Source organism: Taurulus bubalis, assembly GCF_910589615.1.
Source record: "Taurulus bubalis genome assembly, chromosome: 6".
Lineage (NCBI taxonomy): Eukaryota > Metazoa > Chordata > Actinopteri > Perciformes > Cottidae > Taurulus > Taurulus bubalis.
In genome coordinates, this window is record NC_136594.1 from 17,226,389 (window position 1) to 17,254,281 (window position 27,893).

Consider the following 27,893-nt stretch of genomic DNA (forward strand, 5'->3'; position numbering starts at 1 on the left):
TCACTTTAGCTTTCATGGGTATCCGCGAGACCAGGTCCTCTATGAATATCACAATTTACATTATTTTCCTTCTTTTGCTCTTGCATCATGTCCAGCCACTTCAGTGGACACTTCATATTTACTCCTCTTAGTCATCTCCTTTCTATGTATTTCCTGGACACCTTTAATCACAGTGTCCTCTAACACCTTAAAGGTTTCTGGTTTCACAGTTGTAACTGAGCTTTTTTTTTTTTTTTTTTTCTTCACCCACCACGTTCCCTCCCGGGCTCCGTAGTAAACATGCTTTTAATTTCTTGCCCTCTGCCGTGGTTAATGTAAAACAGGCCTGTTAATTAATTGATGAGATGCCAAAGACATGCGAGGCAATTATCTGAATATTTCCTACTTTAACAACTACATAGTCAACTGCCGTATTTCATAGACTAATACTAATCAAATAAATCCAACCCAAACCGCCTCGTGACCTCTATGCTGGTGACACCAGCACATTTACAACTGGTACAAACACATCAGTGTAGCTAATATTTTAGCACCCCAATGCCAGACAATGGAAGCTAGTCAGAACATTCTGTATTCTAATTTTCTTTTTTAAGCCATTAGGCTAAAAGAGAATATACCTAGTTCCTCCTCAGCAATTCACCCACTACGCCACTGGCCCTACTCTAGGTCGTTAAAATCGTAGCAGTCTGCTGTTGGACACATTAAATTAGCGAAAGCAAAGACAGGCAGTGGGACCAAAATACTTAACATCTTTCATGAAAATATTCTCACCTTAACCAACACTGCACCCTAGAGGTGAAACCATAAAACAGTCAAGTCAATTTCCTTCCAGTCAAACTTTATTCATTTTCTCAAAAAGAAAAAAAGAAAATTTCATACAGATTCTGACCAAATGACAATTACACCCCACCTCTTCATCCTCCCTCCCTCCCACCCAAACAAACAAACTAATCAACTCCCACTAAATGTAGATTTAGTGGAATATTATTCAACTCAGTAAATAGTCAGCAGCCTTTTCATCAAGTCAGCCACAACTGAGAGAAGATGAATTAAATACAGAAAAATGATTGGGGTCCATAGTTTTCACAGTGCATTAGTGGTAAGACAAAGAGCTTATGAAATTACTATTCGGCCTTATCTTTCCAAGTTTAACTCAAGGTCATGACGGACCCTTTGTAGTTATTCTAATTATTTGTTTTCCCTCTGTGGATGTCAGTCTTCTTAAATCTAATGTTGCTAACTTGTCACAAACTTCATCTGATAGAATATCTTAAAAAACAAAAACACACACACTTCTGAAGCATATTCCCCAGCATACAAACTAAGTCATCATTCACATCTGATTAGACATGTTAATAAATTAATCAACTATCTGTTATCTCCTATCCCCCCCCCCCCCTCCACACAACAAACACAGTATTTAAACCAAACTTTCCAGCATCCTATCAACCCCCACTTTCCTAAGATGAAACTGACAGAAAGTCAACCTTACATCACACTTAACAGCTTATAAAGTACCATCAGAAGAATAGTACATTACAGTAACTCATTGGTGTCATATGAAATGTTCGACAATGACAAAGCATTTATTAGCTCGTCAACAACGTTGGCTGTCTTTCAATCATATAGTTACTTAATCCCACGTTTGTGATGGCATTAAAAGAATCAATTCAGTGTACCATCAAATCTACTGGGTCAAATACAGGTCAAAAAGATTTGGAGCTTGTGAAATGAAGTTTAAAAAGAAATATAATATTCATTACAAATTTACATTTACAAATTACTCATGCAACCAGCAATACCAAACAAATATTTCTGATCATTTCACAAGTTCAAAATGTTATTGATTCTCATTTGATTTCACAGTAATCATTTGAATTAAACTTTATATTTTAAATATCCAATACTGGAACTTATGATTAGATCTTTCACAAATTCTGATGAAAATTATCTTTCTTTATTTTTTTTAATTGACCCAAATGCTGGTGAGACACATGATCATCCTCGGTGCCCCACAGTGCTGATTTATGTTAGAACTGATATCAAAAGCATTCAAGTGCTTTTAAAACACAAGCAAAATATTTTTGTTGACCTAGATAAATTACAAAGGTATAAAAATGGCTCATATTCTATCACAAATATTAACAATTTTCTGAAACAATGACAGTTCTGGAGTTCTAAAAAAACAGAAGAAAGCAACCTGTAAAATGTCAGCTCAGTCCAGTGAATCCGATCGGCTGATGAGGTGGTGGTAATGCGCGTCGAGTGGTTCGTATTGGGCTTCACTCTCAAATCACATCTCAGTGAAACTAAACAGTTCACCAGCACCCACTCCAAACATTAGGAGGTTTATTTAGTGAGCTAACCTCGCAGTGCTCTGTGAGGCGGTCACCGTGGTTGCAAGTGTACCATTTAGTGTCCCAAGATGGTGGTCTGAGGCGTGCCGTGGTTGTGTCCTCATGTACGTCTGGCCTTCGGTCTCTTAGCCTGACGTTTGGCTTCATCCAGAGCAGCGTTGTCCCCGCTGGCCTGGGCCATGCTCCTCACTCCCTGGATGCGGTTCACCAGCTGTAACAGGAGAGGGATCACCTGCGAAACAAAAATGAAGCAGCCAAATTCCAGTGAGGTTTATTCCAACTAAATCCATTCAGAAATTCAACGGTCGATCAAGAAAAAGTCTTTGAACACATTGTCTGCAGCAGGTGGAGGTGATCATGTACCTTCTCGTGGTTGTATGCTGCCAACAGGAGCAGCAGAGTGAGGGGAAGAGCTATGTAGGAGCCCTGGGCGACATCCTGGTCAGGCACTTTACGCTGTGGGAAAGCACACGCATTGACACAACCTGAGATGAGACAATGATAAAAGAAACATGTCTGCACAATTTAGCTCACTATGTGTCAGGAAACCTGAAGTTCTTAGCGGTCTTGAACAGATCATTGAAATATTCGGTTGGTTAAACCGCGGGCTAGAAAGAAGCATCTTACAGTGGGGTTGAAGGTGAGTGTGATGTGCTTGTGGTATCCATTGGAGGTGAAGGTGACCTGAGGCAGAGTGAAGTCAAACTGGGAGCGCGACAGCGTGGAGTACAGCATCAACACATAGCTCTGGAGAAGAGAGAGAAAGGCGACTTTAGATGCATGGTCTATAAAAGAAGTGAAATATACAATTGCGTCAACATTTATAAGACTTATACCCACAGACTAATGTAGACTAGACAATCTGACTTTTGGTTTTAGGACTGAGGAACAAGTTTCAGTAGTTTGGGCCTCACAACATTGTTTGTCAATAAGGAGAGCAGCAATTCAAGCAGATACCTCTCCATCTCTGTCCAGGGGAGGGAAGTTGAAGAAGAGGGACTGTCCAAGAGAGACGCTGTTGATTGGGTTGTCCAGATTGTCACTTTTGTAAAGCTTCACCTGGAAAAAAGAAGATGAGAAAAAAGTAGTAAAACATCTACATTGTTAATTCTGTCCCGAAAAAAGGACCAAAAGCAAAGCAGACAGTAGAGATCATTTAAGCCAAGTAGTCCTACCGATAGTGTTGCGAGATGTTCGGGGGACGTGTGGACGTTTCCACTGAGGTCAAACTGGTTGATTTGCCTGAAGGCGAGGATGTTGACCCCTTCAATGTCACTACTGCCGACCTGAAAGGGAACACGGAGCTCAATGTGCAGATACAACCTCAGCTCACTCCAAATGTGAACTGTGGATATAATGCTTCGTACAATTCACTCGGTGTGATAATAACAGAGAATTAAGTGGAATTAAAGGCATTTCCAGCCTTGCCCGAGAGATTAGGAAGCCTGCACTTTTCAGACAAGCTAAAATGATGAACCAAGAGGTTTAAAAGTGCAATGGGATTATCGCTGCTTTTGTTCTGCATAGAGAAAGGACCCATGTGATGGGGCTGCAGATAAGTTATAATCACAGCGTTCCCACCGTTATGTTAACAATTCAATTACAGACATTTTCATACCCTCCTATCTAGCTTTCAGTGGAAAAACACTATACAACATTGAAATTGTTGTTACTGGTTGGCCTGGAGGATTAAGAGCGTTATTTAAGTAGAGGGTCAAAAACCTCTCAATAAAGTCCATTTAGTAGCTTTTCTGGAGCTTATCATTAATCAGCAAATGGAGATGCCCAGATGAACTTTGACGCTCAAATTTTCAGCAGTGAGAAGCCCTTGAAGTGCTCACAAAGAATACAAGTGAACGTCTACTATTCCATGGCAATTAGGCAAAATCCATCTCTTGATGAAGACCATCTGATAAAATCAGCTACTAAATGGAGCTTGTGGTGGGGTTGTAACAATAAAAAAATCGTGACTAAAGATAAAATAATTGCTGCAGTGATCCTTTGAGGCGATTTGTAAAATCCTGTCTGAGTATAACAACCAGTCATATTATAAACCTGCCGTGTGAAACAAGTGAACCTGTAATGACGTTACTTCTTACCTCCACAGCTCTGTGTTGTGGTAAGGCTCTCTCTATGTGGTCGTTGCCTTCTGGTCGCAGCTGAATTATATATTTGCAACTCGGCTGCAATGAAACAATACTTTCATTAGGTCATATTAGGTGTACTGTAAAAAGGCTGATAAGATACAATCAAAGTGGAGCCTTTTAGACAATCAATATGTTTGCCATGTACAAGTCTGTTATGCCGGCTAAAGTGCTGCTTCCACTTTGACCTTTAACCTCGTTGAGTACACTCACCAACAGACCCCTGAGTCTGAAGCGACCCTCCTCATCAGTGACGGTGTCCTCGCTGTACAGGCTACACTCTCCCTGCCCCAACGCCTCCACGGCCACGTCCCTCTCTGGGTCCCCACTCAGAGACTGCACGGCTCCGTAGCAGCTGAGGAACACAGTGAAAGACCATGACATCGATCAGTCTCACCCGCTTTTGGCCGATAGATCCCTTAAACAAACAGCATCAAAGTACATGTGTTTACCTGTAAGCAGTCTTAATGCCAGTTATGTCGATACTGAGGTTTTGACCTTCCTCCACTGTGATCATCTGAGACACCGGCTCAAAGCGAAACTCCTTCATCATGGGTTTAAAGTAATACTGACCAGGACTCTGAGGGGAGAAAAGCAGTGATATTATGAAATGGGAAGCAGAACAATATATAGATTAGTTAGAACATCCCTACACCACAGAAATAAAATAATAATGGTGAAAGCTAATTAATTGTTGGATCCGTACCAGGTTATTAAAAGTGAGCAGGCCGGTGTCATGAGTCAACAGATTGGAGCGAAACTGTCCTCCACTGAGAGACAGGAGGACGCCTGATAGTGCAACACCATCTTCTGATTTAATCTAAAGCATTGAGGGAAAGAGAGGCGTTATAGATCTCATGAGTGTCAACTAAAGTAGTGCAGATGTAAAAAAAAAAGGCTGGTGAATACTGGGATGAAATATGTATGAGTTAGTTTTGGTCACATTGTACCTTGAAGGTGACACCAGCCAGAGCGAATGCCTTGAAATCTCCCTGGGTTCCCTCCACAGGAGTGAGGACAAAACCTTCTTTACTGGCACTGACGTTGTACTGTCGGTCGCTGTGGAGCGGACCCACACTGAGGGAAGGGGAGGAACCAAAAGGGGTTAGGACTGCATGTCTGCAGAATGCATACTGATGCATACTGTGTGATGTGATTACACTACTCGTAATCAGCGGTGTCAAGTAATTAAGTAGAAATACTTCGTTACCTTACTTAAGTAGAAATTTTGGGTATCTATACTTTACTGGAGTATTTATTTTTCAGACAACTTTTTACTTCTACTCCTTACATTTTCACGCAAATATCTGTACTTCCTACTCCCTACATTTTAAAAATAGCCTCGTTACTATTTCATTTTGGTTTGTTTTCACTCCGGCTTGTCATCGTTCAAAAACACACAAAAAACCTCTCCGCCCCGTTGCCCACAGATACGTGCGCGCGCACACACACACACACACACACACACACACACACACACACACACACAGGTGAGCGCTGAGCACACACACCAGCGGACAGAGAGCGTCGAAAAATATGTCGCGTGAAAAGTAGACCGCTGTATCTGCGTTTTAAACGCTCCCAGGGTGAAGATGCAACAGCAGCTCTCATGTGAGAAGCACCGGAGTTCTCCTCGCACCGGAGCGGCTCTCTGAACCCGGAGCAGCTCTCCTGCTCCAGGTGAAACGAGCCAAAGTGCTCGTGTCTTCTACCAACAATGAGCTGCTGGCTTCACATATTACAAAAGTACAATGTACACGGATATAAAACTAAGTCATTAATAAATACATGGACAAATGCCTGTACTTTCGGGTAAATGGTTGCGGTATGCCGTTAACAGGTTACGCTTGCGCATGCGCGATTTGACGCGACGCCGTGAGGTCGTCTTTTCCTGCTGTTGCGTTTCGCAAAATAAAAAAAACAGATCTAAGCTCAATATTGAGCATGAATTGAGAGAGGCCGTATCAAATCTACAACCCCGTTTATAACATATGTGTCGAGGAAAGTAGTTCACTGCAGCCACTGATACAACCTGATGGCTCACATATCTGCACTCATTCTGTTTGGCAAAAAAAATTAAAAGCTTATTGTTTTCCACGATGAGCTATTTAGTATTAACTAAATATGATTATATGCCATAATATATTTTTTTGCACAGATAGAACTTACACAAAACATTGTCTGATGGGGCAATCTGATTTCCTTGAAAGTGATTGCAATTTTCTTTATTCTGTTATTTATAAAAGCACAGATGAGTCACACAATTATGTTATTTACAGAAAAAGTTTGAGAACCACAGCTTTAAGTGTTTGTGTCGGAGTCGCCGTCTATTTTGCACTATTACAATACTTATAGGCAACTAGTTATCATGTCTTCCACTCCATGAAACGCATGTTAATGCTCAGTAGTACACATATGGTATTTTAATGTATTTGCATTGTAATAAAATGTGATCATTTTAAATGGGCATATATGCAGCTGAAACGGGTATCCTAGTGCATCCCACATTTTTCAACATAACATTTTAAAACATTATAGTCATTATGGCCTTTATAAAAATTATTGTTTTGGGGGAGGTGGGGTAGTGCACTATAGGCCCCTGAGAGGCTTAAGAGTTTGTCCTTAATGGAAAAAAAACATTCCCCTTACATTACTTTTACTTTTATACTTTTAAGTAGTTTTTAAACCAGTACTTTTACACTTTTACTTAGGTAAAAAGCTTGAGTTGATACTTCAACTTTTACAGAAGTATTTTTAAACCCTAGTATCTATACTTCTACTTGAGTAATGAATGTGAATACTTTTGACACCTCTGCTCGTAATAATAACAATAATAATAATAATAATAACACTGTTGTCTTTCAACAATCAGCAACTCTGGTTTGTTCAAAATAAACCTTTAATTCACTGAGTGAGATGTGGAAATATCCCAAGACTACACTTTCATTCTCTTGAATTTAACTATTGGATGATTTCTTTCTGGATTTATGCTCGTTTGGACATCAGATAAAGCAATACTGGTATATCCTCAGAAAGTGCAGGACATATAATAAAATATGATATATGCATATCACGATAAAGCTTGTTTTTGTGGTAATTCAAAAGGTAACATGTCTGTGTGCTCAATCATGGCAAGCATTGTTAAACACTTCTCTCTACCAGCTGCTCATCTACACGTGTACACACTGTTTGACCACTGGAGAAGAACATCTGTGCAAGCTTCAACAAGCAGGGCCAGTCAAAAACCTCCATGTGGTTTTCATGCCACAGACAACACAGAAGCAGCGCTTCATGGACTAAACGCTCTCAGCCATGCTACTACTATGTGTTTACTCTCAGGTCCTTTTAAAACAGGAACACAAACTGGTTGCTCTCAGGTACAGATGGTGATTTAATTATCTATTTGGCTGACCTGCACTAACAGGGACTTTTTAGCTCTCTGGGCTTGAACAGCAAACTATGTCACTGCCAGGGTTTTAACTAGGCTCCATACATTGCAGCTGATTCTACACTTCTTTCGGCACCTTGGAGTATTAATGTCTTGTTAAGCACATTAACTTATAGCAGAACCCTAATATCCGGACTTGTTTTCCTTTCAGCGTGAAAAAACATTTAAGCTCAAGAATTATAGGAAGGCTGTTTCCAGCTCCTTGTGTTGTAAGCACTGTAACATCCTCCCTCTGGCTTTTATCTTGTGTAAAGTGCTGGGTTCTCATACCGGTATGCTCCCATCTCATTAGTGGCCACAGTAATGAGTGGAGCAGCAGCTCCTCTTTCAGTGATGGAGATCTCAACACCCTGGAGCTCTGGTGACACCTTGCCCTCCAGGAAGAGACCTGCGCGCCCTGCAATGTCCACCAGCCGACCTGGACACGACTCTGCCGAGAGAATAATTACTTTTTAGGTCACAGATGTGCGTGTGCGTGTGTATGTGTATGTGTCCTTACCTCCAGTGATAGTGGCCTCTACCTCAGGAGGGTAGAAGAGCAGTTCCTTGGATGAGGGTGTCACTGTGATCTTCTCTCCAGCCCTGTGCAGTCATACAGTCTGTATTACCTCATTGCATCATCACATGGGTTCAAGACTAAGCAAGACTCCCCGACATGACAGTATTATTATTAATAATAAGGTTGCAAAGTGTTAGGAGTTCTGTTTCATTCCTTCCTGACTATGAGTGGCAGTAAACAAAGTGGATATGACTCCACTCCACGGTCGAGATCTCATCTCCGGTGGTTAGCTCACAGCTTGCATCTGGATCTCCTGGCTTTGAGCCATCTTGGAGCTTATGCTATGGTTGGTCTTAATTAGGGCTGCAACTAACGATTATTTTAATAATCGATTAATCGGTTGATTATTTTTTTCGATTAATCGAATCGGATAAGCAAAAAAACATTCATTTCCAACCCTTTGTTCAAAAACAGAAGTGACAGTGCAAATTCACAGTGCAAAACATGTTCAGAAAGCACAAACAGGTTGCTCCTTGAACTTCCCTGAGCTGTTAATTAAACAAATTAGATTAAAATGGACTAACACTAAAAACATACACATGTATGCTTTACATCTGCCAAATGTGAGCCCTTTTTTAACTGTAATTGATCTCCTTGGAGCAGAGGCTGCTTTAGCATACCCTGCTTTATCAATATGTATGAAACACTGGGACAGTGGGAAGCTGTACTGCTCCTCTCACGTCTGTTTTGACCGAAACCTCCAGGCCCAGCTCCACTTCATCTCAGCTCTGCATATACAGAGTCCTCTTCCTTAAACTATTTCATTCTGGGCCTCTTACGATCACGAAATCATGTTGTTGGCTATGCCCAACTACGTGATTTGATTCAGTCTACTTTGAGTAAAAAAACAACCTGCAGCCAGATCCGCCAGTGTGCCGATTTAACGTTAACGAGTGACAGCGTGAACTGAACCAGACCGGGGGGTTATGGCATGTTTTACCACGTTACGGTTTTTTACAAGCAAGACTGAACTGTAACGGAACATAACGTAACTTTAACGACAATACACAACCCAAACAGGTTAGCTAACGTGATAGCAAGCTGACTAGCTTCCATTAAAAACAAGTTTGAGGGAAATGAAGCCGCTGTAGACATCTTAACGCTGATTGGCCAAGACTCGACACGTCACATCCAAGATGTTCTATTTTTGCTAAGATCACAACTTCAGCATTTTTCAGTCTCTCACTCCAATCTCAGACACGCTGGCGGCCAGTTGCTCTGCTCCACTCTTTTTTTTTCTCCGCGACTTTATGACTGCCGTAAAAATCGCGCGACACAACAAATCGATAATGAAATTCGTTGCCAACACTTTTGCTAATCGATTTTTATCGATTCGTTGTTGCAGCCCTAGTCTTAATTAGATGCTGTGATCATAGTTTGAGGTTCTGATCGTTTACTACGGTCAGCCACATGTCCTGCTTGAATTACCTGGCTACACTGCAACCCTGGCCTTCATGCGTCACACAGGGGAACATGCCCTAGTTTACATGCCTCCAGTGGACAAGTGTATTGCCTCACTGATCCCCTTTCCTAATTAGGCACTGAAGGACAAAGCCCATTGTCCCAGGCCACAATGTGACGAGATACTGTGGCCCGGATGGCTCCAATTGGAAACTTCCTCTCTGGTTTTCCCCTCGCCCAATGAGCAAGGATGCAGCCATTGTGTAAAACAAGAGTTGTCCGACACAAACAATGAAGCACTTCATGCCTTCGGGTTGATGACCAGAGAACTAGGTCGGTTGATATCCTCCCTTGTTGTGATACGGCGTCAGGTGAGACTCATAGCATAGTCTATAGCTGATGACTGCAGGCAAACCCTGCGAAAAGTCCCTGTTGCCCAGGACCCAATCTAGCCAGGCTTCAAAGGCATGTCAAATGGGACATTTCCTTGAGCTCAGTGCTCAAGGAAATGTGGAGCCCAGGATGGAGCCCTCAGAGAGGACAGCACATCAATGTCCTAGAACTCTGCAGCATCTACTTGGGGCTGAAGCGCTTTTCCTTTATCAAGGACACACATGTGCTCATTAAGACAGACAATACCTCAGCTGTGTTTCATATGAACCATCAATAAGGGACCAGGTCACTGAAGGCTCAAGAGGCTCATCCACAATTGGCATCCCTGAGGGCGATGCATCTCCCAGGCAGAGCAAACTCTGCGCCAGATGCCTCTCTGGGGAATTGAGTAGTGGAGTTGATTTGGCAGACCCAGGTGGACATATTCGCTTCAGAGTGCACAATTTATCATGGTTTTCCATGGTGGAGACCAGTGTCCCATTTGGGATAGATACACTTGCCAATGCCTGGCCGAGTGGTCTCATCTATACATTCCCTCCGATCCTCACAGAGTGAGATTGTCGTGTCACAGGATCCTCCTTGTGTCCCCCAGGAGGCCATCAGGGATGTGGGTTAGGAAGATTTGCATCCGTCCTTGAGCCTTTTCAACTCGGAGTCGGGTCATTGAGGGGGACAGGTGACTCCTAACTGACCTTGAACCTTCAATTTGTGAGACTTTGCAGAGTGCAAGAGTTCATTCCACAAGAATAGTGTATAGAAACTGTTGGGCTACATTTTTTTTCTTGGTGAAGAGACAAGGGGTCAGACCCAGTGTCAAGCCCTTTGCAGGATCTACTCCATTATTTGCAATATCTTTTAGAAGCTGGCCGGGCTGATCAATCGTATTGGTTGTGAAACTACATCTGTAAGCCATGGCCACGTTGATGATTAGTAAGGTTAGTTGGTACACATTACTTGGCGACAGCTTTGGTATCGTTGTATTTGGAGAAATCTACTACACAAACCTGATGGAACCCAGAAACAAACACTTATATTCCTGTGTTTAGGAAAATTGTGGTGTCATTAAAAGATGCATTTTGTGGGAAAACTGAACCGAAAACTAACAGCTCATTCCACTTAGCATTGCTGTAAGACATTGGGCACTTAGTATGAGCAAGAGGCCCGTTTCTTTGACACGATTACCATCCTCACTTCTTCTATGTAGTGAAGACCAAGGAGTATAAACTGAAAAAAGCAGTACAACTGACCTGGCCCAGTAGGAGAACTCGTAGTGGAAGGGGCCGGTCAGTTCATCAGCCTTCTCTTGGATTGGAGGGCTATCGTCTCTGGAACCGCCGTCCTCTTCAGCAGCACGGCGCTCCCGTTCCTGGCGCCGCAATTGAATCTCTTGCAGTTGCTGCTCCTGCCTCTGCTCTTCCAGACTCCGCAAGGGACCCAGCACTAGCGCCGGCTCACTCTCAATAGATGATCTAACCGAGGGGAGGGAGCACACAAAAAACTTGAGCTGGACATTTGCAGGAGGATGACCAGCAGCTGATGTTAGAACACAGGGTACTCTAGCGTAACCATGTTGAGTCATTACTTGATAGTAACTGTGACATCAAGGATCTTATCGGTGGTGATGAGCCCAGTCATGTGATGCCGCACTGCGGTGAGGGTCAGGATACTGGGGGCCGAGCTGTTGGACACAGTTTAACAATCATCACTTAGTGGAACTGCATAGAGGGAGAGCACTTTTTAACCCAGAAATACATGGAAACAGCATCTCAATACTTACGTATCGTAGGTGTAGAAGTCCTGTTCAAACTGGTGGCAGGAGCGAGGGGTGACTTTGTAAACACCTGGACAAGCAGTTTTTTGTTGATTAATTACTTTGCTCCAGTTTTATAGGTAAGCCTGAAAGACCTTTTGGCTCAGAATGCTGTACTCTAACTATGCACAAGGGGACACTTGGTGCACTGATATTGTTTTGTTCTTGATATGCTAATTCATGCTATGTTTAGCTCATGAGAGGTCAGGACAATGACCCTCACCAGGTTTCGAGAGGCAGAAGCGGTTGACACCCTTAGAGAGGTTGTACACGCCGACGTTCTCAGGTTTGCTGCCATCTTGGAAGAACTCCTGTGTAGAAAAAACACATTCAGTTACAATCAGACGAACAATTGTATCAACAGAAGACACACCAGGTACTGCTTACTCACCAAAGTAATGGCATGGGACAGGGAGCAGCGCAGGATGTAGCCAATCTGTCTGAACTCCACCCCCAAAGCGTCAGAGTCCAGAACCTCCACTTCCATAGACTTATGCTTCCAGCACCACTCCTCATGAGGAATACTCACTGATGGGAGTAAGCACAAGAGGAAACAACAAATAATCAACAAACAGACGAAGAGTCACATAACAGATGTGCATGTTTGTTGAAAAGGATTACCAGTCACAGCAGCCGAGGAGGAAAACAAGATCTTGTTTTTATCTCATCATCCAAGTAAACTTCCTCCACTACTTGGGCCTGGCAACAATACGAGCTGAGTAAACATACCTTAAAAGATGCTGTATTGAACAGCGGGTGAGATGGATGTCACACCAGAAGCTACAGAAACACTGGTTGAATAATTGAGCTTCCTGAAAGCTGGTGCTAAATATCAATTATGATCGGAAGCTGCTAATTACTAATTGATTTCCACACAATCCTCAGAGAGTAATTGGATTTCTGAATAGAAATATGAATAGGATGGAGAAATCAGTTCATAAACAATGGTCTGTTGGATTTCTCTGGGTCAAAACTTGCATGCTGACTTGTGCTCTCCTTAAATGTTGATTTTGAAAACTACAACTAGTCACAACCACCAGTTTTTAACTTGTATGTATTATTAACCCTAAAGGAAAACAAGTTGTAAAAACAAGAATAAATATAACAATTACTGCAATTATTAAAAGATGGTAAGTGTTATTGGTAGGAAGTCCTGACCTTTGTATTTCCCTGGTAAAACATCGTCAAAGGAGAAGCTGAGGATGTCACTGCTGCCAGACAGAGCCACAGTCTTCCTCTCTCCTTGCCGACTCACTGGTTGCAGGGTCACCGACAGGTCATCACAGGACGCTGGAGGTCAACAAGAATGTCATATTTTAGGGGTTGAAGCCATATTTCAGACAAAGACTATTCTAGAAACAAATTAAGTGTAACTGAACAGGTCCTCACCTAAACAGTAGACTTTTCCAGAGACAGAAGCCATGAATTGGGTGAAAAGCAGGTCTGTGAGGGGCCGGTCCACAAGGGAGACCTCCAGGGCCTGAGGCTGCAGAGCAAGGCCCGCCTTCACCTCCGACTCAGGGAGCGATACCTGAACACAGTGAAATACAACCAAAGCTACCTTGTTAAAAGCAAAGTATTTTATATTGTAAATAGACAAATATCGGCAATCTGAAAATCAAGAGTTAAAAAGGTCTGCTTCTTGTTCATCTAATTAGTAAATGAAACTGTGGGTTTATCAAATATCGGCTTTGAGATATTCTCTTCAAATTAGTGAATTTTAATTTCAAACTGACAACCTAAAAACATTGGGCCTCAGCTCACGGCTTCCGCCGGCACAGATGCTGCCTGTCTTACATGGACACTGTAGTCTCCAGGTTTAGCCTGAAAGCAGAAGGACCCCTGAGGATCGGAGTCGATGGTCATGCTGGAGGCCTTGTCCTGGCCTGGGTGTGTCAGAGAGACCTTGTAGCGGCCCTGCTGCTTCATGCCCTCAGGCAAGCGGCTGATGGAGATCTGGCCACACACACTGAACCTGTGTGGGACCAACACAAGATTTTAGATCAAGCTAATTAGCAATGCGGTTCTATGAAGAAACAAGCCGAGAGCACTGAGGCTGATGTTTTCTAATGAATTTAAAAAGCATTTATAATTTAAGAATTAGATTTCTTTGTGAAAATGTATTCAGGCCAGACATACCCAGCTGTGATGATGTCAGGAAGTTGGGGTGTGTTGGGGGCAATCTTCACTGTGATTGACTCAAAGAGCATGAGCTCCTTGCTGACCCGAATGGTGTATGTACCGGCCGTCATGTTCTCCAACCGGAAAGAACCGTCCTCCTTGCTGATGACTGAAGACAGAACAGCAAAGTGAGCTTGAGTGTTAAAATGTGTTTACATATGAAACAATGAATGCACAAAATTAATTTATAAATGTTTTATTCAAATTAGCATTTCCTCAAAATATATTGATATTTTTGTTGCTTTTAAAACTAAAGCATGGAGTCTTCTAGTATGGCTACCTTTGATCTGGTTGTTGAGGGACACTGTGGCATCGGGGACACCTTCCCCACCCAAACTGTTGAGAACTCGGCCTGTCACAGAGAAGCCCATGACGCGGAAGATGGGCTGCGTGAAAAGCAGAAGAAAAAGCATTACGTGACAAAAAGCGGTACCGTGGATAAAATGTATTCACAAAATAAATGCTAAATATTAAGACATATATACAGATATAATTTGATTCTTTACCTCCAGTTTCAAACTGTTGTGTTCCACATTGAAATTCATCCTAGAAGGAGCTACATCAAATGTGATCCTTTCTCCCCGGTAGAAGGGCACCTGAAGGGAAGGAGTTCACAAAAGCAGAATTGGTGGCAGAAATAATCTATTTTACAATAAATGTTCAAGTTAAAATGTCATGAAATCTAATTATGCTTGTCCATTTTCCTGTAATACCCATCCAGTGTATTTGCATTCAGTGATTATCGTACTATATGGTAGTGGCAGAGTTTGCCATGGCTGTACTGGATTACAGCATGATGTAAAACAGTTTGTCAACATGCTTATGCGGTATATTCAAATAATCTGTTATGCATTCATCTGGGGATATATGATGAGGAAAATACAACAAACAAACAAACAAACAAACAAATGGCCTAACTATGCACAAGGTATTCACAGGAATTGAGGCATGCATGCAAGGCAGTGTAATATTATCTATGGATATCAGCCTAGCTGTAACGGTTCTCTTTACAATGCATAACTGCCCTTTTAAGGTACCTCTGCTCCTTCAAAATAAAAGCATTCAAGTGAGATTGGAAATGTTGACGGCCTTTTTCTGCTTTTTGCAGAAAGCTTACCACGGTGTAGTCGCCGCTGGCCAGTGAGGAGAAGACGAAGGTCCCATCTTCCCTGGATAAGGCGCTGCACAGGTAGACCAGGGAGCTGTCTCCAGAATCTGCCCCCTCCACTGGAGACATGTTACAGCCCCCAATGTCCTGAACACACATGAATAAATGTGGAGACATAAATTAGTTTTGTGTTTATAATTCATCCAAAATTCCATGATATTCCAGGAATAGACTACATCTAAAATAAAAGTATACCAACTTCCACCGAATAATGAGACCAGCCCAAAGAAATCAGCTATTTTGACTATATATTTGAAAAATATGAAATAACGTTGGTTTACCTCTTTCTTGACTGTGGCCGAGTACAGCAGGAAGGTGACCTCTTTCATGGGCTCCCCATCACTGCGGACCTCCCCCGAGACATCGTAGCCTCCGACGACCAGATGTTCAACGGCCGGTGCATTGGCATTGGACACGAGCACCGAGGTGGTGCTCTATAGGAAGATGGAAAAGGTCACCATGGAAGTTACAGTGAGGATGGGAATAATGTCCCTGTCAGGAGCAGGTTTAGAACGAATGGGAGATCATTAGTTCTAAACCTGCCGAGCTGTTTAAATTAAAAAGGCCGCTGACATCATGCATTCTTCACAGTATCAATGACTCGGATGAAGAACTGCCACACTGTGGCACCCAGCAGTGTGTAAATACCTCGGGAGAAAGAAAATGATGTCCAACACAGGTTTAATCTGACTGAATCTGAGACAAACCTGCTGATCTGTCCCATGTTCCTAAAGTCTGTACCCAGCAGTGTGTTGATTTAGTACAAGCTTCTTAATTCAATTTTCTTTTAAATCAATGTGGGATATTCGGTTATTATTAGCTAAAATATTTACTTTTCTTTTTACAGTGAGAGATTAGTTTATACATGTGTGTTCTCAGATCTCTCTTCTCAATAACAAACGTAACAATCTGTTGAATGTGGGTAACATTTTGGGGGAAATCACAGATAGTAAAGAAAAAAGTTAGCATGAGGACATTGTCTTGCAGAGTATTTTGATCAAGGAGCAGTCTAAATGTTGAACATGCCATCTCCCTAAAATGATCCCCAGTGTTGCCATAAAAAAGACAAAAAAACGTCTCTACGTGGCAAGAGTAAAGAAGATACCGAAGTTTAAAATGTTAGTTTTGCAGGAAAGTTTGCTAGCGTCTCACTCCACAGCTCCACCACACTTGTGGACTTTATAGCTCCAGTAAAGGACCAATCAAACCCAAAGAACACCCCTAAACTAAAATCTTCCTGAAAAAAGGCATTCTTGATATCACATAAGATACATTCATGTTCCTAGACCAGGGGTCAGCAATCTTTTCTATCCAAAGAGACATTTTTTCCACCAAAAAAAAGTGTCTGCAGCCGCAGAAGCTATTTGATAAAGTTATATTATACGTACATTATGAAATTATAGAACAAGAATAAAGACAATTGTTGACATTGTATTGCTATTTTACCTGTTTATAACTATCAAACTCTTATGAAGAGGAGAAAAAAAAGTCATGTGTTGGCTACATTAAGGTCCATTAAATACACAACTAAGCAGACCTCGAGTCCTATCTATATATATGTGGCTCATGTGGTAGAGTGTTCATCCTGTAACCACAAGGTAGCCGGTTCAATACCTGTCATCCTCACGTGAGGTTTTTGAACGCAAAAACCTCAACCTCAGCATTTGAACGCATATCTTTTGCTACGTTTACACTGAGCCTCCACACTACGGACTTTTAGAGCACCGCAAACAGAGGAGGACGGATCTGTTTTTACGAGCGGACGCCTTAGTGTCTCATGAGCTGACACAGAACCAGCAGCAGGAGTGGAGTTTGGAGACTTGATCCACTTCCTGAAAATATATCTACTTTGCTCAGTTTGCTGCAGCAGTTGATAAATCGCTCTTCTGCAACTTGATACTTCATCAGATGCTGTGTGCTTGTTCTGGAAGAGTCTTTCAACATTAAATGTTTTGTTGTTTGCTAACTCCTCGCCACATATCAAGCATACAGGTCAATCGTTGGCAGTGAAAGCTAATTAATACGTCCATGCAGAATTAAACTACCTTTCTCTGTTGATAGTTTAGCGAGGGCGGAGCTCTGTGAATCACTAGTAGCACCTGCAGGGGAAGCTGCTTGACAGCGACGTGACAGGATGTGATGCACATTTTAGTTAAAGAAATATTTAAACATTTATTTTTATTTTCAGTGACCCAATATCACCTCAAACGCAAGATAAGAGGAGTTCCCTTTGAAAGATTTTCCACTGGGCAAAAAAAAAGAAAATAAAAACGTTTTTTTTTTTTTGTCAAAGCCTTAGGGAGCCGCAACAGACGGGCTAAAGAGCCGCATGCGGCTCCGGAGCCGCAGGTTGCCGACCCCTGTCCTAGACCGTCTGTACTGTTGATAAGGCCAAATGAAAAGTGAAGTGAGGGTACCAACCTGCTCCAGAGTCCAGGAGGGATGGGCAGCTGTGATGTCATAATTTCCAGGGAGTACTTTTAAAAAGGTATACCTGTTTTAGGAAGACCAAAAAAGAAAAGCCATTGAAACGGCAAACAATTTTAGAGACATCCGTTTACTACAGAACTACATGTGTAGAGCCTGAACAAAACGAAAGGTGAGAGTCACTTACTTTCCTCCAGGCTGTGTGAGGACACTCTGAAGTTGCTCCTCTGTTCCCGCTCGGGTGAGTTTGACTTCTACACCAGCTGGACCCAGAAGATGGCCTTTACTCAGAACCTAAGGAGAGGGAGATTTATGACATTAATTATGCTTTCAGGGTGTTCAAGACTAAATGTTTACATTAATGAGGCATGCAATCCTTCAAGATTCTCACCGCTCCAGAGACTGAAAAGCCAGTGAAAACAAAGTTGATGTCTTCTTCTTTTGTACAGATGTCACTCACTCCATCCACATGGAGGTCAACACTGGTCGGCTCTGGTGAGAGAAAAAAATATATATATAAATCACAGACCAAAAGATGAAGCAAGAACATAGATCATGCAACTGTGTAGCATTTGGTGGGCGACAGCTGTTGTGGTAAATTGTGAGGATGCAGCCGTTCTATAATCTTACCAAAGCTCCACCCGAGAGGTGGCTCAATCTTCAAAACAAAGTCTCCCTGTGTAAAAGAGACAAGTCGATAGATTACAATCATTCGTGGGATAAAAAAGAAAAAGTTAAAAGTTCTCAACGGAGTGAATCTCATACCTTGTCATAGAGAGGGATCATGAAGTAGCCATTTATTGGAGCACAATCCGTTTGATATTTCAAGGATCCTTGTTTGGTGTATAGTTTGATCTGATGGGGAAAGAAGACAGAAACTGATCATTACATTATTCTGATTACCAAACCGTAGATGCTATGGCAGGGTACAGCATATATTGCTTCCACGCTAATACTACGCCAAGTAATTAGTATCAGCTGTCATTCACAAACGCACCAGTCTCTGGGATTTAGTTAATGTCACTAATTATCCAAACGGCTAATCCGATGGCGCCTGTGAATGAGCAGGGATTAGGACTGTTGGCGAGCATTTAACGTACTCCTCTCTAACAGACGGGGTTAAGGTTTACGAGTGAACAGTGTTTAACACAAATAACGTACAACAACGGTAATATAATCTAAGATAATGAGTTTTCAGCCGACCGTGACCGCGCAGAGAAAACATCCGCAGCCGCAAACTAGCACATAGCTACATTGACGTACAACTAACGCCACATACATTGTGCCAGTGTGTGTTTGCCAGCAAGAGAAAGACGACTTTGAGATAAAGTAGACTGCAGCTGTGGTCGTTTCATTCAAACTACCATTCAACCAAATATCTAGCGTCCGCCTAACCTTCAGCTCCGACGATGAACCAGCTAGCTAACTGCTAGCTAGCTAGCCGCGAGCCAGACGGGGGGGTTGCGCTCTCACCTCGATCAGGGAGTAATTTATCTCAACGTCGGATTTCACGAACCCGCCGCATGCCACCACTATGTCATCGGAGGATACGGTCAAGAACTGGGAATAGGTGATGCAGAATAACACCCAAAGGGCTCCCACGTCCGCCCGGATCGTAATTCTCAACATTTTTAGCTGACTGATCTCTCGATGAGCCGAGCAACAGCACGCTGTCTCCGGTTCCGTACCAGCTGAGCTGCTGTCATGAACCGAGCAAAGCGCCGGGAGCAGCGACCTCTGCTGGGTCGGAGGTGGTACAGCAACGAGAGCGTGAGGCCCGTTTTGTCACGTACAAAGAATAAATAAATAAAAAGGATTGAAGATTGTTTGACCAATTTCAGTATTTATTGTCCAGTCACCACAGTTATACAAAATGCGTCATAATAAAGTAAAAGAGCATTTATTCCTCAAATCTGACAAATTCAACCATCACCCAGAAGTTATATTAGAAAAACAAAACAGTTTTGAGTAGCTTTTTTTTCTGGTTGAAATTATTGTGTAAAAATACTGGATAAATATCATACATCTACAATCTATATTAATAACGTATTGTCTGAGGACAGAGTTGCTCATTTCCCCCACACTTTTCCACTAGCAATTAAACTGCTCACAGAAAGAATCAGAGAGATTCGAGTGATCCACACTTTTCAAGGATTGTTGCAAAAGTCAAAACATTTGTTCTGATATTGAACAGTATTGAACAGAGGTATTGGGAGTGAAATACAATTTGTATCCTGTCCACTTCACTTCAATTTCAAGATATATGGATACAAAGAGGTTGGATTATTATTTTGTTCTCTGAAAATATAAATATATAAATGTGTGTGTGTGTGTTGTATGTTCTGTTTTGTCGTTGAGATGTTTTGTTTTTGTTTGGTTGATAAAGGGAAGTCTATATGATGTAGCGTTTGTGTATAGTATTTGGGAAAGTCATAAAATATTTAAAAACAGTCATAGTAATGGTAAAACGGTTACATAGTTACAGATTATTAATCTGAAATGTATTAGTTATTTGCATTACTATACACCCTCAGTGTTTTTGATGATAATGATGAACGGTAAAACACACAAGACACACAATGAACAGACTGTAATGTAAACACAAAAAGTAAAAAAGTAAGAAAACATTAGTGTTAATACATTTAAAGTGCATACAATTCAGAATGGTTTTTCAAACTCCAGTGGTTATAATAAGTCAAGTCCTTCTCAGAAGGAAAAGATGCAAGCCGCAAGAAAAAAATACCACAAACCAAATGACCAATAATGATCATTCTGGTTTAAAAATACTTGAACACTGTGGCCTCTTAATAGTCGCATGATAATAAGATTGTGAACAAAAGAACACAGAAACGACACAACACATCAAAGTAAGCAATAGCAACAGTCCATAGCAGCTCACATCATTTAAGATATTCATTTGGTCCAGTCTCTGGTCTCTGGTCTGTAACATCTGGCCCTTGCCTTACACATGTGTGGAGGAGTCGTGAAGTGAGTGTGCCAGAAACACACCTTCATCAAAATTGTTGGAGAAGCTGGTGTGATAGCTGGGGCTGCTTCTGCTGCTTTTGCGGGGCTGGGATTTGGACACTGGTGATTTGATAGCCGAGAGCCTCTGGGCCTGGCACAGCTTTTGGATCAAGAAACGCTTGTCACGGCCCTCCTGGGAAACAAAATGACACAGATAGTAGATCCCAATTTTTTGTTGTTGTGAAAACTCAAATGCTGATCAAGCATGGTGAATGTATGATGAAGAAAAGAGAAAAAAAATAGAGACAGGGGGGAAAAGACTTAACTAGACTTAAACCTACCATGGCTAGCTGCTCCCTTAGTTGGTTAATAACTCTCTTGTGAGCTCCAGCTAGAGCGATCACATAAAACATGGCCAAACTGCAGGGGAAAGAAAAGCGTTGGACATTACAACCAAAGAGAGAAAAGATCACTTGTTATGAACAGTTAAATGCTGGAATACCTGACAGACACACGTACCATGTGACAACAAAGAAGGAGACAGCGAAGGCCTCTGATGAGAGAGCGAAGAGGAGTGTTTTGATTCCATGAGGCAGCTCAGATACTGTATTTGGCAGCACCTCCCAGGAGGTGTTGTAGTTAACAAACGGTCCACAGGCATGGGAAGAGTTTATTCTGTGCAACAAGAACAAGAAACGGGTGCACAAGGCACATGTAAACAGTAGCAACGAGCGATGCTTCATTTATTTAGTCAGTGACATGAAGAAGACAGAAACGACAAATATTAAGTCTCCATGTATATTTAACAGCAAAAATCATCAGATAAATATTGACATGGCCAATAAACTGAAGTAAACACGACACGCGTATTGTCAGCGCATTACTCACTGTGCCACACTAAAGGTGACGGGCAGACAGGCCAGGGCGAGGCCGATCAGCAGCACAACCAGGAAGAAGAAGTTGGAGCTGGAAGCTCGGAACGGTCGTGTGGCCGGGCGGCAGTTGGTCATCAATGAGACCTAAAACACAGAGCAGGTGGAACGTCACAAACTTCCACAACATCTGATTTTGATCTGTGTCAAAAAAAAGAGTTTGATATATCGACCAACCTTTTTTATATAGAAGATAAAGAAGTATTTAATAGTGCAGATGGCCGGCAGAATCGGGCTGTAGAAGGTGCCGATCCAGCAGATGGTCTGACCGTAGACGATCTCAAGCACATTCTGAGGAATAGCAAACTCCTGCTGGCCCCACCACTTAGCCAGGCCACAGTCACAGTAATTCACTATCAGCCTGAGAAGTGAGGAGTAACATAAGGCCACAGTTACAAATGACTGAAGCACAAAGGGTGAGCAAGACTTCCACATAGAAGTATTACCAGAGGAAAGGCAAGACAATTTAAAAAAGATGAGAACTTACTTTCTGGGAAACTCCACAAAGATTGTGACTGCGATAATGATGATGAAGTCAAAGATGGTGAGTTTGTACATCTCCTGGCCCACACGGGTCTCCCAACACTGTGGACAACAAATAAACCGGTAAATAAAAAGTACTTTGAATATATATATATATATATATATATATATATATATATATATATATATATATATATATATATATATATATATATATATATACATATATACATATATATATATATATATATGATGCTGACACCTGTGTATTATTCCAAGAGATTACTGTATATTAGGAATGTCACCATCAAGCTGTATGCCCCAGATCCCACTCTGATTACTTTAATATTGATTCTCGATCCCATACATCTATTTTCCATAGATAATACAGCTGCACAGTGTACACTTCAAGTACATTCAAGTTATTCAAATCAATCGTATATCTACGATTGACAACTGAGTAGCTTATGCATTACTGAAGACCACAAAGAGCCTGCATCCAAGCTGCTTTTTTTTTTTTTACAAAAATAACAAAGTATCAAATACTTTTTTTTTTTTTGGGCCATGTCGCTGTCTCATGGGAATTCATCTCTCCTTTTAACAGTGTGTTTATATTTGTGTTTGTTGCTTTCCTTTGCCTGAGTTCTTTTGAGTTACTCAAATTAACTGTATTATGTTGAGAACCAAGCACATTACATGATAGCAAAACATAAGATACTCTCACACTGAGCTGAACTGAAAAGTGCACATACATTAGTTACATAACCTAAATAAACCAGTCTCATATTGTGCTTTTCTGTCATTTATGGAGTGTGCTGTTTCTCCGCATGCTGGGCTCAGCCCCTGCTCTTACATGCAGGAGCTCAGCAGAGTGAGGCAGAGCTGATGACGACTGCACATGTTGCAATGCTGTGCACGAAAGCTTCACGGGTAAAACACTTATGTGACAGCCGATGTCAAATAAAGGATGGGATCGGGCTCAGTGTAGCTCAATAACTGGTACTGATCCATTTTAAAATGCCTTTATCGGCCACAATACGAGAGATCCCTATTATGTATTGCTTACTATTGCTTATTATAACTTACAGAGTAAAGCTTATGGTTATAGCCACAAACACAGGGATCCTGTTCACATCTAGTGATCTGAGACCAGAGAGAGAAGAGCAGAACCCCAATACTGGTCAACCGCATGAAGACACACCTGAAAGGAAAAAAAGGACAAAAATGAATTGAGTACAACATCATTTTTCTAGAGTTTTACACATTTTTGTCATAACTGACAGTACTGACTTTATGTATTAAATCCTCCTTTTTGCATCATATTTTCATGGCAGATATACCACTTGTCTCCTAATGCAATTACTTTTCAAGTACACTTTTAGCAGTAAGAGGTCCATGAATGGAAGTCCACTGTACCTCATCAGCGTGAAGCGGATCTCAAACGCAGGCGAGTAGTCCTCATAGTTGATGATAACAGAGAAGAGGAGGGGGGTGATGAAGTTGGCCATGGTGATAACAATCGAGGGTAGATACTCATAGATGAGATCCACAATGAAATTGTCCTGCAATCAAGCAAAAAGTGTTGTCTGTTGAAAGTTTTTGTCTTAACTGAATACATAAACATCCCCCCTCCCCCAAATGGAAGGAGGACATTCAAGAGACAGGAATTTATTTTAATAAAGAAGATAAAGTAAAGAACTTGAAGATAAAATAAAAGAATGTGTGATATCACTCCAACCAAATCTGGTTTGAAGTGCATGACTTTGAAGGACATTTCTAGTGGTAACAAGCAGTTACTTGGAAAGAGGATAAGAATAACAGGCCGAAGTGGAGTTCAAGGACATGAGCAACATTTCATTACCTTTATATTATCTATCTGTACTTTCTGGGAGAAGATGGTGGCTTCATAAATGCTGTAGAAGCAACTAGCCAGCACGCCGATGACAAAAAGGTTGAGAATGAGGCGGATGAGGTAAATCCGACATTTCTCCTTACGGGTGCGATCTGCTATTTTCTGTTTGATCCTCTCTTCCTCCAAATCCGTCTGGGGATATAAGAATATGCAATTTTAGGATGAGGCAGACAAACATTCAGTGGATACAAAGATTAACCATTTGCAACAAACAACTCATCTCTGAGAGAAAAAATAAATAAAAATCGGTTGACATGCCTGAGAAGAGCTTTTTGAAAAGGCTCTTGAATATAAAACATGCTGAAGAATGTAAGAGGTAGAAATCTTACACTTGTTCTATACTGCAAAGAGCTTCATTCTTTTCCGACACTATGCTGCTACTGAGGTTTACATTGTACTCTGACCATGCTCCTGCTAAATTCTTTCCCACAAAACAACTTGTTCAATACTGAACAACAACGACAACAAATTTCCCCTTGGGGATTAATAAAGTATCTATCTATCTATCTATCTATCTATCTATCTAATGAACCACTAACCCTGAGCTCGTAGAGCAAACTGCTTCTCTTCAGCCGCACTGCGTTCTCGTTGGTGATGCAGAAGTCCCAGCCAGCAAAAATCTTGTTGCAAAAGCTCTGAAAGCGATCCTCATCCTGAACCAGGTTACGTTTGAATCCGTTGGCAGACCTTGAAGAAAAGTTATTTGTGTGTGTAACATTGACAGAAACTTCCAGTTAATTCCCCACGATTTTGTCTTTTTTTTACCTTTTAACTATCCAGATTAGACTCAGGAAGAGGTAGGCTATAGTGACCAGCAGGTAGGCCAGCGGCAAATTGTAAGTGGCGTTTGGAAAGTGTATTTTGTCCACTTTGTAGTAGCCGTAGAAAAGATAGGTTTGTTCCAGAAAGCCCTGCAGATTAAGCACAAAAGATGAGTAAAGAAACCAAATGCAAACCTCGTTTTGTCCAGAATCCATTACTTTTGAAGTGAAAGGACTTACTCCACCAGACAGCAGATCAGTGATGTGCTCATGAAAGATGACCAGACCTCGACGAGCGCTGCTCGGATAAACACTGCACAAACCTCCTGCAGTAAAACACAAGAACAAACAAGCTGAAGACTATGCAGTGAGTGAGTGAGATAGAGAGATAGAGAGATAGAGAGATAGATAGATAGATAGATAGATAGATAGATAGATAGATAGATAGATAGATAGATAGAGAGAGAGAGAGAGAGAGAGAGAGAGAGATAGATAGATAGATAGATAGATAGATAGATAGATAGATAGATAGATAGATAGATAGACAGACACTTTATTAATCCCCAAGGGGAAATGAGTTTGTCACAGTAGCAAGCAAGTTACATAGAAGATATCAGGAATGAAAAATACTCAATATATACAACAAAACAGCAGAGCGTATTCATTTAGGAAATTAAACAATAAAGAATGTTTATGCTCAAGGTCCAAACAAGCAGGCATCCTCTCACCGTCATTCTGGTTGTAGGTGATATTTCCTGAAGCAATCGGGGCTATGATGATGGGTAACATGACGAAGCTGAACATGAGCAGAAAGATGATCAAGTTGAGCGTGACCAGGAAGCGCAGGAAGGAGAAGTAGGACAGAATACCTGTGCCGAACATCCCTATTGAGTGGAAACGAAAAAAAGAGGGCGAAATTAACTTTTGCGGCAACAATATCCCAATTGTTACACACTTTTTATGAGAGCAAAAGTGTGTGTACTCGTGTGGGCCAGTAGAAATCAATAAATGCCTCTGAGGATCAGGACAGTCCATCTCATTTTTCATCTCTCACCCTCGATCAGGTGGATGTCTCCCCTCCAGAGCTTCAAAGAGCTCAGCCATTCATAGGCATCATCCCTCAGCCTCCTCAGATGCCGACGGGTGCTCATCTTCAGCTGTCCCAAACCGCTGAGCTCTCGATTCTCCTCCAAGCGCTGTGTTCTAACAGTCAAACACATTGTTTGTTGAGAAGTTTTGGCCATAAGATACTTTTTAAACATAGCCAACAATAATAAATTAGTTGAACCTTTTGAACAGGTCTGTTTAACATATTTTTTTCTCCTACCTGTCTCGCCGTTTCTCGGCCATGGTCTTGGGTAGTTCCCTGATGGGTCTCTGAGCCATCAGACTCTTCTGTTTCTCCTCATTTCTGCCGACAGTGCTCAAGCCCCATTTTCCACTGCCTGAAGAGCTAAGTCGCGCTCTGGAGTTGCTTCTTCGCTTGGAGCCAACAGTTGAGGACTTCCTGCGGTACAGCAGGGACTGGTAGCTGGGGAGCTGGTCCAACAGCGGGTTATTATTGACTCTTCCACTATGATCCGTGTAGAAGACTAGAAAATGTAAATATAAATATGATTAGAACCTACCAGTCACTCCCCTGCACATCCCTTCATACTACATATTTAAATATTTAAATACACTTGTCACATAACACTTACATTTCACTTGTTTAAAGTACTGTTATCTGTTTGTCTGTGTACTTTGTTTAAATGTTACACTATATTGAAAATGTTATTGTAAATTTAACATGCTCCTATTTCTTGCACTGTGTTTATTGTTTAATGTTATGCACCACCCGCCATGGCAAATTCCTTGTATGTGAAAACATGCATGGCAATAAATGGTTCGGATTCTGATAAAGAGTTAATTATATTTGACAATGTGGTGCACAAATCCACTGTCTAATAAACAGTTACGATATGGTTAAAACTGACAAATTATAAAATGTATTCATCTTTCACCACTGGAGTCAATTATAGTTGTAGTTACAGATTGTGACAATGTTCCAAGATAGAGAATTGAACAAAACAAGAAAAAAAATAACATTTGTGTACAATTTTAAATCCACCAGGGTCAGATACTGATATCAATTTCAGTCAAGATCTGAATAAGCCGACTCATCCTTCATGTCTTAAAATTATTTCCCATAGAAGCCTTCAGAATTTTCCCAATAAAAACAGTTGTGACTAATAATTGAGATATACATGTTGGGAGGTATGTTTATATTATAACTTTAAACCACATATTAATATCTTGAGTGGGACTGAATATATCTGAGGTGTCAAATATCAGTGTCATGGATGAATGACTGCCACTTAGTTTTACTGTAAGAAGCAGAGATTGCACATCGATTAAACTGACAGGAGACAACTTGTTATTAAGTAACGCGACTAGTTTGCGGCTCATCATCACATTCCAGAGGAGCTGATACCTGTTAACACACTGTAGCATTAGTTTTGATGAAACCAAACAACTCCTTCAACGCTGTAACACAACAAAAAAGACCATTTTTATTTGCAAGCAGGTCGAAGTAGTTCGCCGGTTGTTTTCGGCTCTCGGCTGTTGGTCTGATGCTAGCATCGTTAGCTTGTTAGCTCGCGCTGTTCTACGGGACCGAGCTAGCAAAACGTCAGCTTCAAACACGAGTATCACGCTAACTAACGTCAAGTTTACCTGAGTCGACCTCCATGGTTTCCGTCTCTGAAAAGAATAAAAATGGCTACTTATTGGATAGTATTAGTAACAATTGAGCGAGCAGACCGTAGTTCAACAGGGAGTTGACTCCACTGTCAGGAAGACAACACACACTCCCCTGCGTCCCACACAACTTCCTGAATGAGGATCATGAGGATCATGAGCAGCTCACACCTTCAACCACCGCCTTATAGTTTGATGTTTTCATTTTATT

At 41.5% G+C, this 27,893-nt stretch overlaps 2 protein-coding genes across 2 annotated transcripts; both read right to left on the reverse strand.

The window, feature by feature from the left end:
• Positions 1-982: 982 nt before the first annotated feature.
• On the reverse strand, positions 983-19,517 carry nomo (nodal modulator; the record flags this gene model as incomplete). The annotated part of the gene is made up of 31 exons (XM_079220289.1): positions 983-2,589; positions 2,721-2,813; positions 2,985-3,104; positions 3,315-3,416; positions 3,533-3,643; positions 4,457-4,540; positions 4,715-4,856; positions 4,954-5,081; positions 5,208-5,321; positions 5,452-5,578; positions 8,220-8,379; positions 8,449-8,531; positions 11,550-11,771; positions 11,885-11,980; positions 12,080-12,143; positions 12,336-12,423; positions 12,504-12,640; positions 13,271-13,402; positions 13,502-13,643; positions 13,910-14,087; positions 14,252-14,402; positions 14,574-14,679; positions 14,800-14,889; positions 15,411-15,548; positions 15,743-15,895; positions 17,883-17,955; positions 18,076-18,182; positions 18,280-18,380; positions 18,519-18,564; positions 18,654-18,743; positions 19,362-19,517. 31 exons carry the CDS (start codon positions 19,515-19,517, stop codon positions 2,458-2,460), a joined length of 3,666 nt encoding a protein of 1,221 aa, XP_079076415.1. The 3' UTR covers positions 983-2,457.
• Positions 19,518-19,719: 202 nt separating this feature from the next.
• tmc7 (transmembrane channel like 7) lies at positions 19,720-27,777 on the reverse strand. Its single transcript, XM_079220302.1, has 16 exons — positions 27,659-27,777; positions 26,271-26,535; positions 25,998-26,146; positions 25,672-25,827; positions 25,184-25,269; positions 24,948-25,093; positions 24,722-24,869; positions 24,132-24,314; positions 23,687-23,832; positions 23,357-23,471; positions 22,275-22,372; positions 21,965-22,148; positions 21,744-21,874; positions 21,375-21,530; positions 21,197-21,275; positions 19,720-21,048 (listed from the first exon to the last, which is right to left on the reverse strand). The coding sequence occupies exons 1-16, from the start codon at positions 27,672-27,674 to the stop codon at positions 20,851-20,853; spliced, it is 2,256 nt and encodes a 751-aa protein (XP_079076428.1). The 5' UTR covers positions 27,675-27,777; the 3' UTR covers positions 19,720-20,850.
• Positions 27,778-27,893: the final 116 nt, after the last annotated feature.

Coding starts and splice junctions, on each gene's coding strand:
- tmc7 (XM_079220302.1), bottom strand. Junction 25,270..25,671: donor CACCTACAACCAGAATGACG/GTGAGAGGATGC, acceptor GTTTTACTGCAG/GAGGTTTGTGCAGTGTTTAT. Junction 22,149..22,274: donor TTTGTGGAGTTTCCCAGAAA/GTAAGTTCTCAT, acceptor CTCACTTCTCAG/GCTGATAGTGAATTACTGTG.